Source organism: Camelus ferus, chromosome 11, assembly GCF_009834535.1.
Source record: "Camelus ferus isolate YT-003-E chromosome 11, BCGSAC_Cfer_1.0, whole genome shotgun sequence".
NCBI lineage: Eukaryota > Metazoa > Chordata > Mammalia > Artiodactyla > Camelidae > Camelus > Camelus ferus.
The window spans coordinates 23,684,500-23,697,645 of NC_045706.1; the positions used below are offsets into that span (position 1 = coordinate 23,684,500).

General features: G+C 42.5%; 1 protein-coding gene across 3 annotated transcripts in view; it reads right to left on the reverse strand.

Moving 5' to 3' along the window:
• Positions 1-13,146, reverse strand: part of CNNM2 (cyclin and CBS domain divalent metal cation transport mediator 2) — a 122,232-nt gene that overhangs the window by 18,222 nt on the left and 90,864 nt on the right. For 2 of the 3 annotated variants that reach the window (XM_032491017.1, XM_006182980.3), the window contains exons 2-4: positions 5,108-5,251; positions 2,266-2,403; positions 35-204 (exon numbers count right to left, since the gene is read on the reverse strand). In XM_032491017.1, coding sequence (XP_032346908.1) covers positions 35-204; positions 2,266-2,403; positions 5,108-5,251 — 452 coding nt within the window. Of the gene's footprint in view, positions 1-34; positions 205-1,992; positions 2,058-2,265; positions 2,404-5,107; positions 5,252-13,146 lie in introns of those variants that run through there. The other variant, XR_004323808.1, reaches the window with a different exon arrangement.

Here is a 13,146-nt window from a genome sequence, read left to right on the forward strand (position 1 = left end):
TGAGACCAAACAACTATTGATTAATTCTTCTGACCTGCAAAATGAGAACGAAGTAGTCTACAGGTTTGTTGCGCTGGTAGAGGTAGTACTCTGGGGCTTTCTTGTTCTTCTCATCAAACTTCAGCTCCTGGATGACATTGGGGTGCTTTAGCAGCCTTAGGAGGATCTTCTCTGACATCTGGGATGGGCTAAATGCTTCTACTTCTATAGATATAAACACAACTTGATATTACACTTCAAATGGATGGAAAAAATGATACTAGTGAGTAAGGTGTTCAGAGAACAAGAATACTTGGAATCAAAAGTGATACGGTACGGATTAACGAGACTTCCGTTTGGTGATCCACTGGGGGCAGATTACCTGGGAGAAATTAGAAAATGCTGAATTCTCGTGTTTGTCGCTGTAAAAATGTTTCCTTTGCAACCTGTCATTGGCTCGAGTCCTCATAAAAACACCCTTATTTTCTGACTGATACAAATGAAAAGTCAACCAGAAGCAGGCTCTATGACTGCCAGGACGCCCTTCAACAGGCCACAACAGTCTGGTCCAACAACGGCCAAGGGAAGAAGCAAAGATCAGGAAGCGTCTAGGTGTGGGTTAGTACCAGGTGCACAGACACAGGGCGTCACATCTCAGTCTGCCATCCGACTACCCCGAGAGAGTCTGGGTACAAAGGAAGGTAGAGACTCAGAATAAAAGCAAGGCACGTGCACACATCAACATGCACTCCTACTTGCTAACTAAAAAAAAAAAAAAAAAAAAAGTAATGTTGATCTGAATTTACTAAAGTATCAATTTTATTTAAAACAACAAAAACCCAAATCACTGACTTAAGGATGCTATCCTGGAAGTCGGCTCCATGGTATCTCAGAGGCAGAGGAGGATAACATTTAGTTTTAAATTGTGGTTTTTAAGTGATGAAGAATCATATTTTCAGAATTAGAAAAAGGATAAGTCAAAGATACGGTTTATATGTTTAAAAAATTTTCAAGTTATACGTGAGATGTAAATTCTGTATCAGCTTCTGTGACTTTTTGGTAATAACAAAATAAGATAGTACATGGCAGAAATTTTGGAAAATACAGAAAAAGATAAGGAAGAAAATAAAATCACCTATAAACCAAGCACTCATAACCATTCTGAGCAACTGGTGAGCATTTCTTTCCAGTACCTTGCCTATCCATGAGTGCCGGGTACGTGTGTGTACACACAAAATGCAAGGATAGTCTTAGGTACACACGGTTTTATATTGTTTCTTCTCACTTTACATCAAACTATGAGTATTTTCCCATGTCATGAGTATTATACGGTGAGCATTTCCAGGTATCTGAAAACGTGATTTTAAAGAGTGCGTAACATTCCATCATGTGGCCGCTGTTAGCCTTCTTTGCAAAATATTTTAAGTACACTGCATTCAGTTGAAAGGCACTGGCTGCCCATCTTGGACACAGACGTCTTCTACAGGCCACTGGGTACTCTCAGATTTTCTCACACTTCCCCTGGCCAACAGAGCTCACCCTTCACCTAGAGAGCCATCTGGGGATGTGAGCAGGGTCAGTCAGTCTCTTAAGTCCATTCGACCTTGACCTCTCTGGAGCAGTCAGTGCCGGCTGGGTTGGTGGTTTTAATACTGTGAACGCTTGCCTCCTGGAACGGGCCCAGGTTAACACTCTGGTTGGAAGAGGCCATCAAGAAATCCATGTCAGAGTTCTGAGAATGTCTGATTTCACTAAAACTGTAAAGGGTAACAATTCAATTGTGAAAATCTATCGTTCTTCTTTGCAAATCAGAGCAGCTGCGTTACCACTGCTGTCCAACTGTTCTTCCAAGGCTAGCTGAAGAAAAAATTACTCAACTGTCCGACACACAACGGGGTGGTGTCTGGTTGGCACTGTCAGCCTACTCCGCCAGCTGGTCTCCCCTGGGCTGAGCTGAAGCGGATGGCCAGGCCTACTGTTCACATGCAGTGTGGCACTAACATTCATCCTTACCTTTCAGACCAATTTTAAGTTACTGGTCCACCCCTGGTAAATGTCTCAGAGGGTTCATGCCGACACTGAACACAGGAGAGGAGAGAATTTAAAAAGAAAAAAAACAAAAACAAAACAAAAACAAAAACAAAAAAACAAAAAACAAAACACAAAAGTGGCATTACTTGTCACCCCATTTCCCGGTCTCCACCCCCAGCCCACCCCAGTCAGCGGTGGGTGAGAAACTCGCTCCAGGGTTGGCAGAGATTTCAGACTCTGATAAGCTGCACTTGCCTGTTGCTAGGAAACGGTGCATGGCCAGGAGAAGCTGTGGTGATATTTTAACCTTCATCTCGCTGTCTGTCTGCTTAAAGGCAGAAAAATCTTGCTTTCTTTCTCGATGGGCCACTTTCTTTTTCGTTCTGTTATCAGCTGAGGGAGGAAGGAAAAACAGAAAAAGGGAATGCAGTCCATTAGATTGGGGTGCTTTTGGAAAGAAAGTGACATAATATATTTATTGGAAAGGCAAGGCTCTCTCTCCAGATTGTGGGCACGCTACACACACACACACACACACACACACACACACAGAAAGGGGAAGAGGGAGAGAATCCTCATCAAATCCATCCAGCAGAGTCGTGACACAATCCAAAACAGGTAAGAACACACTATAAACACACTTCATGGAGATCATGAGAGCCCTTACAAGCACATCACAGGGCAGCCACAGACAAAAATCCTCCCCCTGGTACAGCCTATACAGCCACATAGCAACAGAGTGCGTGGCCTGGAGCGCACACAGTCTCCTGGACTCAGTGTCGCCTCACCGCAGTCAAGACCAGTCATGTGCTACAGGAGACACAGAAGTGTGTCCCTGCCTGTAAGAGGCTCCTGGCCTCTGCTGAAATAGAAAACACACACACACAATCTCAAGAAACAAACAAGAACACTCACAGAACACTGTTTTAATAATAATATATGTTAGTTTCATTTCTGCCCCAGACCATGAGATGCTCAAGGTCAAGCACATAGCAGGAAAGGCATTCAGAGGAGGTCGGCACGCTTCCCCTGTAAAGGGCTAGGCGGTAAACCCTTCGGGCCCTGCTGTAACTGCTCAGCTCTGCTGTTCAGCAAAAGCAGCCATCTGTCAATGCATGAGCATGGCGGTGCTGCCGGAAAGCTTTACGGCAGACGTGAAATTTTAATTTCATACTGTTTCGCATGTCACAAAATAAAATTATTCTTTTGAGCTTTTTCAACTGGAAAATTTTTTTAAAAAAACTTTAGCTCGTGGGCCATATGAAAACAGGCTGTAAGCAGGCACTTGTGGGCTGTAGTCTGCCAACCCCTGATCTAGAAGGTGTCTAACGCAAACACTTTTTTTTTCCAAGTATTTTTCTGGACAAAGCAATAATCAAGAAAAAACCAGGTTGGAGACAAGACCCCAACTGCTTGCTTTTTTTTTTTTTATCCCCTAAGAATCAAGAATCTTCACATTACCATTTCATGCCAAGGGCAAAACAGAGTGATTACTAACTTGGCTTGTCCTGCGAGAAGCAATCACAGCCTGTAATTTTCTTCTGTCTCAAATTCTCTTTAGAATCAGGCAGTGGGAATCAATGCAAACATTTTAAATCCTCTTCTAACGGCAAAGGCAGTCATCATCCCTGAGCTCCTATCTAAATCAAGAATGTACCTGAACCCCAAGTTCAGCTTCTCATCTCATGAAGTCACATATGAAATGCATCTAATCAAGGTTTGAAAGAAGTGAACTAAAGTGCAAACGTAAAATCTCACAAATGTCTAAATTGTCTTTCTCATGATGAGTGATGCCCCTGGGGAAACAAATGTGCAGACACACACTTGGTACCAAATAGTCACTGTGAGGAAGGATGAAAAGAATTTATTCTTTTCACACAAATAACCATATTCCCTATTATGAAATCTCCGATCACTCTCCAAGAGTCAAAAGGGTAAAACGTAGAAACTGGTGGGTTTGTTTTTTTTTTTTTAAAGAACACTATACAGGCATGATGAAAAACTAAGATACATTTTCAGAAGCTGGTCATAAGCCAAATATAAAAATTTATTTTTTTAAGGGTGCATAGAAGATTTTTTTCAATTTTCAAATGAGGGACATTCCCTTCTAACAGGACTGAATAAAAATCAGTCCGTTTTGAGCAAGGCTGGCTTGGTCCCAGGTGCTCCAGGCCATTTGAATGATCCACTCTCCCCTCCAAGTCATGCTTCAAAAGCCAAACAGGACAAAAAGAACCCAGATGCTCTTTCTCTATATCACCTTTGAGAGCCCCAAATATCTCAGGCCTTGGGCCATCTTTGGCATTGAGAAACTCTTGGAAGGGTACTACTTTGCTAAGAGTGAGGTTGAGGAAGGTTTAACCTCCACAGTCCAGCAGTTGTGGACTTTGATGAGACAGGATGCACGTTCAACACTCAACCCAAGATCAAGCCTACTCCTAGGCAAACACGTGTGGATACTCCCCTTCCCCACCCCACTGCCTAAAAGGCAGAGAAGCAGAGAATGAGAAGAACATTTTATTACGTACCCCGACCTGTTCTGCCTTCTATATACATGCCACCGTGCCACCATTGCCTCAGCAAAGCTACACCTGCAAATCTCCCCTCTACCCTGGTTGATGGGTTCCAAAAGAAGGCAATTTCAACAGTTGCTATCCATCAATTTAACAAATCCCCCTCACTCTTCAAGAACTTGAATTATGACCTTAGGTAGAAACAAATTTATCTGAAAAAATTTGCCTAATTGTGTAAAATGAAAATTTAGCAAAGAACAATTCTTTTTCCAGACGGTAAGATAAATGTGAAAACCGAGAATGGAGTTTTCTTTTCAGGACAAGTAATGAATGTCCGGATCAATGGTAAGAAGCAGCTGGCTTTTCAAAAAAACATGGCCAGTGGACATTACAGGACCTGCCTCCTCTTCTTCCTCCCTGATGAAGGGACTGGAATATCCTGACAGGTGGTACCCAGCCTACACATGCAATGCATAATTAGAAATAGGCAGACAATAGCTGGAGAGATGTCACATGACTCACAAATAACACGACAAATAAAAGCAAAGGATTTTGGAAAATTACACTCAGGCAATGTTACTCACTGTATAAATCTGTTTCATCTAGAATCTCAGATTTGATGATTTCTTCAATCACATCCTCTAATGTGACAATTCCCAGAACTTCATAAAAGGGATCCCCCTCTCCCTCATTGTTTACTCGCTGCACAATAGCCAGGTGAGATTTACCTTTAAGGAAAAGAAAACAAAGTTGAACAGGTAATTTGCTGAGTTTCCTGAATGAGGTCTTACAGATGATTATGATAAAAAAAAAATAGCAGTAAACACAGATACCAGATTATCAAAGTCTACGTTTCAGCTTTTAAATATCGTTTGGAAATACTGCCAATGAAAAAGCTTCATGAGCCATCAGAAGCAAGACCAGTTAAGCCAGAGAAACATCGTCTACACACATGGTACCACCACATTACCATCTAATTCCTAGTGGATTTGGTCTTCAGTAATGCCAGCTCTTCCTTTGTGACTTTTTAGCAGCTGCTACTTTAGGAGAACAGTTCCCAAAGTGTGGTCCGTGGACCCCCCAAGGGGTGCCCAAAACCCTTTTAGGAAAGTCAGCAAGGCCAAACTATTTTCATTAGGTTACTACAAGGCAGCAGTAGTGTGGTCAGTGTGCTAGTGGTCACTGTCTTCTCCACCACACACAGTAAGAGGGAAGAAAATCCGTTCCTCTTATGAATATCCTTGATGAAAAACAGTAAAAGATATTAGTTTCATTAGACCTTGATTCCCGAGGACCTTTTAATACTGTATGTGACAAAATGTGAAATAACAAAATACACTTCTGTTGCATTCTGAAGGATGATGGTTGCTGTCTTGAGGAAAAGGACTCATGCAATTGTCTGGGTTGCAAGTTGGAGTAGCCGCTTTTCATTGAACATCATTTATATTTGAAAGAATGAATGACGAACAAACAAACCATGGTTGTTTAGACTTGGATATTTGGCAGACATTTTCTTGAAAATGAACAAAACGAGCCTGTTACATTAAGGAAAACAACCGCAGTGTTTGCCGCCAAAGAAAACATTTGCGCTTTCAAGGGAAAACTAGAATTTTTGGGAAACTTGTACTGACCGCCATGAGCTTGAGGGCTTCTCAACAAAGACGCTCCTGATGAGACAGTTGGTGATGCTAACAAATGTGATTTGACGAGTAGCAAATAAGAAGATATGTCAACATTTAAAAGATCTGCGTAACTCAGTGAACCAATATTTTTCCAAATGGCCATGGCAATGACATTACCAAATCATGCGTGGGTAAACGATTTGCTCAGAGTGCAATGTATAACAGTGGACTTTTAAAAACTTTTTATTTTGCAGTAATTTTAGATTTACAGAAAAGTTGCAAAGACAGTGAAGAGAGCTCTTGTATACCCTTTACTCCATCTCCGACTAATGGTTAAGCACCTTACTTGACTATGATATATTCATCACAGCTAAAAAACTGACATTGATATGGTAATGGTCAGTAAATTCCAGAATTTATTTGGATTTCACCAGTTTTTCCACTAATGTCCTCTTTCTGTTCAAGTATCCACTCCAGAGCACCACACTGCTTTTAGCTGCCATGTCTCCCCAGTCTCCTCTGCTCTGTTATAGTTTCCCAGTCTTCCCTTGCTTTTTGTGATGCTGACAATCAAGGAGAACCGGTCAGGTATCCTGGAGAGTGTCCTTTGATTTGGACGTGTCCGATGTTTTTCTTGTGCCAAGACTGGGGTTATGTGTTTTCTAGTTACATCACATCAGGGTTTACAAGGCAGCTGCATGATATCACAGGTGATGTTCCCCTTCGCCGCTTGGTTAAGGCCATGTTTCCCAGGTTTCTCCACTATCATGTTACTAATGTTCCCCTTCCCCTCATTCTACTCCTTGGAAGCAAGTCGCTAAGTCTAGTCCACCCCCAGGGAAGGGTGAGGGGTAGGAAGCCAGCTCTACTTCCTGGAGTCAGGGAGGATCTATATTCAGTATTCTGTAAGGAAGATTTTGGACCAAAAGCTTTTAACATAACAGGGCACCAAAAGTCCACTGGTATAGTTTCAGATTCAACATTGCAACTAATCTTTAAGAAACTACCACTTGTGGAGTTCTGGCACAGTATCAAAGAACAGCCACAATTATTCAAAAAGGCTATTAAAATACCCAGCTTTTCCAAATACATATCTGTGTGAGGCCAGATTTTCTTTATACACTTCAGTTAAAACAGTATACAGCACAGACTGAATGCAGAAGGTAAGAGAACCCAGCTACCTTCCATTTAGCTAGATAACAAAGATACACAGAAAGGCAAACAATAACACTTTACTATTTATGTTTTGGAAAAGTTACTTTTAATAAAAATATTATTTATGTTAACATGTAATGGATTTATTACTGTCCCTTAAAAATGAATTAGTAAGTAAATATTTTTAATTTCTCAGGTTTAATTTCAAATCCAGTAAATATCAAAAGACATAACCCACGAGGAAGAACACATGCTGTAAAGCTGAGCAGGTCTGGACGTGAACTCCAGCATGGCCACTTTAGCCATCACCAGCTGTGTGATCAGGAGCCTGAGCCACAGTCCCCTCTGCTCGAAACCCAGGTTCACGATCATCGCTGCTACACAGACCTGTTGTGAGTATCAGAGAGAATGTCGGTACCTAGCCAAGACAGTGCCTGGGATCCACTGGGTAATCAATAAGTGGTAACTCCTATTAGCTTATTCATATTCTTCCTCAGTTGTAAGGCACCATGAACTTACTACCAGCTTAGTCAGAAAAAAGGACTCCACTACATTCAATGTACACTGTGATTAAGAGACGCATTTCAATTTCAGAAGGATCTTTTAAAATATTAAATATATCTCTCAAACACCAATATTGGTTTCCCCAGCCCAAGAAATGCAAGGCATCTGAAGCACATCCTTAAGCCAAGTAGACATGATCTGGAAACTGCATGATCAGTTAACGTTATTTTTTTTGAATGACAAGGGCTTTGGTGGGGAGAGGGGAGGGATGGTGAGGGTAAGAGGGACTCCTTTAAATAAAGTACACCTAAAACTTCAAATTGGGAGAATTCACTCAGACACAATCAGCCAGACAAACTAAAAATATTCTGAAGGCCAGGTCTGATCAAGTTCCCAGCACTTACTCAGAAACTGGCTTTGGTTCTGTAGGTTTGTCTGCCCTCTTCCGCTCTGTCTCAGACCCCTTTACAGGCAACAATGTCTGGAAGCCTAGAAGTTTAGATTGTCAGACAATTAGGCATCCTAACAATTTTCATCCTTAGCAGGCTCATGCTCAAAGAATGAAAATATTTTGAGCAAATGAGACTAGGAGGGAAACTTATCAGCAATAGATATAAACACCGCATCAGGTCAAGTCAATCCTAGTGCAGCCAATTCAGTCCGGTCAGTTTCTCACATCTGCTTTCCCAAGGACCCAAACATAAGCAGTTAAAAATTCTTGGTGAATGCTGTCTGTCGAAAGTTAAATTCTTTTGCTATTCCCAGCTTGTGATCATTTAAAAGGAATTTTCCAAAGCAAGGTCTAATATTAGACTCAAAATGAAGTTTCCATTCCACTGAGGCGCTATTCTCACCAAAGTAACTACCGCATAATCAGATTGTCTTGGAGCAATTCGTTTAAATGCAGATGGACATACTTGAAATACCAACCCGATAGCACCAACAGATCCGACTGGAAAGGGCCTTTCTCTAGGAGAAATTATTCATGTCAGCTAGGCTTCTTAGATTGAAAATTATGAAGGTTTCTTCCCAGTTCACTTGTAGCCTTTCACACCCCCCACCTTCAATGTTGAAACTTCTTCATCTGCCCCAGAGCCACATTTTTTCAGCTTTGGAATTCCTGGTGAGAAGTCTTGTTTTCTGAACCTTCCCAGTAAGCAGGACAAAAAAAAATTGATACCCTTCTTTCTCTAATCATACTTTTGGAGGACAGACAGCAATACAATGTACCTACTCCCCTACTTCACCATTCACTGCAGGGACTTCAGTCTTCGGCCTCATCAGAGCAATCAAAAGGAAAACGTAACTTGTCAATACAGAGATTTAAAAAACTGAGCTCAGTTAGCATCTTTCTTAACATGAGAAAGATTAAGCCAGGATTGAAAGCAGCAAGACAATTTGGGGGAAATTAATAACAGATTAAACCAAAAGCTAAAAAAGATTATGAACTGATGGATTCTTAACCTCCAAAGAGAAGAATGAAAACACAGCCATTGGCATAATATGCAATTATAGGCATCAAATAACACTAAAACTTTTTAATACATATAGATTAAATAAACATGATTATATAGAGGATTAAGCACACTGCTGTCACAGTGAGCTTGAAGAGAGCCCTCTGCGGCTAGCTATAAGACATGCAGTATTCCAGTCATTTCAAACTGTCCTGAAATTTATCCCTATAGCCTCTCTCCACCTAGTCTGGTCCTAGAAATGGAGGAAAAAAGGATCCCTAAGTCAGATCTAAGAGAATCTAAGCAGGCCTGTCTTCAGAGGACATGGCACTATGAATACATCCCCCTTTACAGTCACAATCGTAAGCAAATTATCATGAAATAGTCACCTAGATCCTTCTGCCTAACTGCAATGTGCTCAAAACAGGGCACTTGCACAGATGAAGTTACAAGAACATGTCTTCACTGTGAGATGGACTAAGTAACAATCTGGACCCAGTAAAACTGGGACCAAATTTCTGCCTCTGCCTGCTTCTACTGCCCCCAAATCAAAGTTTATTATTTGCATATTTTCTCTAGAGAATCAGCCCAGCATGGTGTTGCCCCACTTGCGTCTTTTAACCTTACCACAGTGCTAGGCTCAGACTTTGCATGACAGATAACCACCTGCATTTTGATAGGAATAGTTAACTAGACAGTGATGAGGCTGACCAAGGAAGGGGACCTGTAACTGCCTGATGAAAACATGGCCTCTTTTGCAATCATACAAGTTCGATGTCAATCAAGTGAAATGGAAGAGTAGACAGATGAATTAAAGCAGCTAAGGAAGAAAGGCAGGAGGGCAGATGGACTAGAATGGAACTAGAAACAACCTGACACAGCTGTGCTAATAGAAAGTGACAGACAGTAGTTGAAAAAAACCTCACAACACGAGCCCAAGGCAAACAGAGTCCTAAAATGCCACTCGAACAGCAGGAAGAAAACAAACAGGAGATTCGACAATGAGAAAACGAAGTCAAACATTTCATATTTGCCATGAGTGCTGCGTCGCACACCGCACAGGGCACAGAACGCAAGGCCTCACGGTTCCCCTGCAGTTGTGCAGTGCCGTGGGGCCCCTTCGCTAAGCAAGGGCAGGGCAAATGAAGCATCTGATATGCCTTTGTTTTTAAAGATGTCCCAGTTTATCTAACATGGTAAAATAATTCAATAAGTAGGAATCAACAAAGGTCCTAGGAGTGAGTTCTGTGAAACTAGTGGTAAAAGAAAGAAATGCTCTGTAAGTCAGAATTCAGGTCCCACATCACTAGAACCAAATGGGGTGCAGATGTATTTGAATGGCCATACCTAAGACCTCCCAAGGAAACCAGTTTGCACATTAGTCATCAAGGAAGTCAATATACTTTAAAGAAAATTAGAATTAGATTTAGTCTGACTGACAAAAAATGAACAAATGGATCAATGAGCTAAGGTTTATGAACATAATTTATAAACATAAAATACAATGTTATGTATGTGTCAATGAACTACTGTCACACAAAGTCATTCATTCACTCAGTAAATATTTACTGAATATCTACTATGTGCCAGGCTCATACATTAGGGAACAAAACAGAGCTCTGGCTTTCAAGGAACATTCTAGCAGAGAAGACAGACACTGAGGGGAACAGACAGTTAAAAAGCACATCAGATTGTATAAAATGTAGAGAACAAAAAAGCCAGGGCTGAATCATTTAATTTGAGATGGCCAGTGAAAGGCCTTCCTATTAAGGAGACATTTAAGCAACACTGAAGGGCATTAAGGAGCCAAATGAAGTCTCTAAGGCGCTGGGTAAAACCTTTCTGGGAGAGGGGACAGGAGCAGCCCGACATGCTTAAGGAAAAGCAAGGAGGCCAGCGTGGCCGGAGCAGAAGCAGTAAAGGTGAGGTGTGGGGGGCAGGTACACAGACCACATCACCATTGCAAAGACTTTAACTTTTACCTCCGAAGGTGGGAAGTCACTGGAACTTCTGAGCAGTAGACTGACATGATCTGCATTGTTTTAAAAGAATCGCTGGCTGCTGGGTGAGGAAAGGCTTGGCAGCTGATGGGAGGAAGACAGCAGTGGGGAAGGGCAGAACCAGAGTTGGGGGATGATGGGGGGACCAGTTAACAAGCTATTTCAGCGATCCCAGTGAGAGGGAATGGTGGCTTGGACCAGATGGTAACAGTGGAGGTGATGGGAAGGACTTAGATTCCAGGTATGTATTTTAGACAGAGCCAACAGGTCTGTTGATGGATCAAAGGGAGGCAGAAGAAAAAGAGACAAGCCAAGGCTGACTCTAAAGTTTTAGGGCCTGAGCAGCGGGAAGGATGGAGTTGCCGTTTCCCAAGGAGGACTGTGGAAGGTACATGTCTGGACAGGAGAGATCAGTTCTGTTTTAGACAGGTCAAGAGCGAGATGCCTACAGGATATCTTGGTGGAAATGTCAAACAGACAGTTACGTACCTAAGTCCAGAATCCCAGAGAGTGAGAGAGGCATGGGCTACAGATGAAGACTGAGAATCTGCAGAGAACAGAGGGTGGAAGCCAGACATCAAAGGAGATCACCCAGAGACTGGGTGTGGACGGAGGAAATATCCTAGCGTTGAGCCCAGGGCAGGCCGACGCTTCGGAGAGTAAAAAGCGGGGACACAACCAAAGAGGAGACTGAGAAGGTCCAGCCAGTGGGGTGGACAGAGAATCAAGAGAGGCAGGTTTTGGAAGCCAGACTTTAAAAAAAAGCTATTTCAAGAAGCAGAAAGGAGTCAAAAGTATCAAATGCAGCCAAAAGGCTGTGAAAGATGATTTTGGTGACAAAAGGTGCTCAAGATAAGAAAGGTCGTAGATGAAAAATCTAAAGATTATTGTCTAAGTGCCATGCCCAAGCCCCTGCCAGCGTGGTTTCCACGACAGCTCTCCTGCTTCCACAAGGGAAACACAAAGTGTCCTGTTTCTGCCAGGGAGACGTCACCAGAGGGAAAAGGCTTGTCTTTAGACAGAGTTTGGTTTGTCCTCCCCCAGATAATACCTCCCTCTTCTGAGAACCACTTCTGGAAACGATGCCATTAGATCTCCCATCATCCGGGCTTAAAACTCTGAAGTCATCCCTGCCTCTTCTCTCCTTCATTTCTCCCCCACCCTTTTTCTTCCCCTCTTTTAATGAAGAGTAAAAGAATGATTACTTAAATAATAATCTGCATAAAATGCACATCTCAGTGAGTATTTATTGAACTACCACCCAGGAGGGACTAGCCAGGGTCAGGGCATAATAATAGACTACAGGGGCAGATGAGGCGGGAAGCTGGGAGGCCAGGAGCAGGGAATGGGGAACAGACACTTAGGGGAGAAGTAGCCACATAGGTGAATAAGACTTCAGGTTCCAAGGGGAATACAGGCCTGCTTGTGGCCTCTCCGGTAGGACCTCCTTTCCCCAGTCCCTTCTTTGTTAATAGCAGGTCCCCCCCCCCCCAAATAGGTAACATGGTGGTCCAGCAACATATCTCATGATGATTAAGTGGCAGTACGACCTCAGAAGGGAAGCAATTCTCCTCCCATACTTAGCCATACATGGAATATTGAGTTCAAGTCTGGGTCTTGTACTTTATCCGAGGCAGACTGAGGAGAGAACTACCAAGATCCTGCAAGGTGTATAAACTGCGGCACCTGAGGAACAGATAGAGACCAGAGGATTTAACTAGAAGAGAACCCTGGGCAGGGATGCAACAGACTGCAGCCTTCAAATCTCTGAAGTGGGAAGCAACCACCTGGTTCTTGCGCCTCCTCCCCCAACAACTTGTTAACTGTACACTTGGACCTCATGGACCACAAGGTTAACCGTTTTCCTGACTAGATCACCAACTCTTTG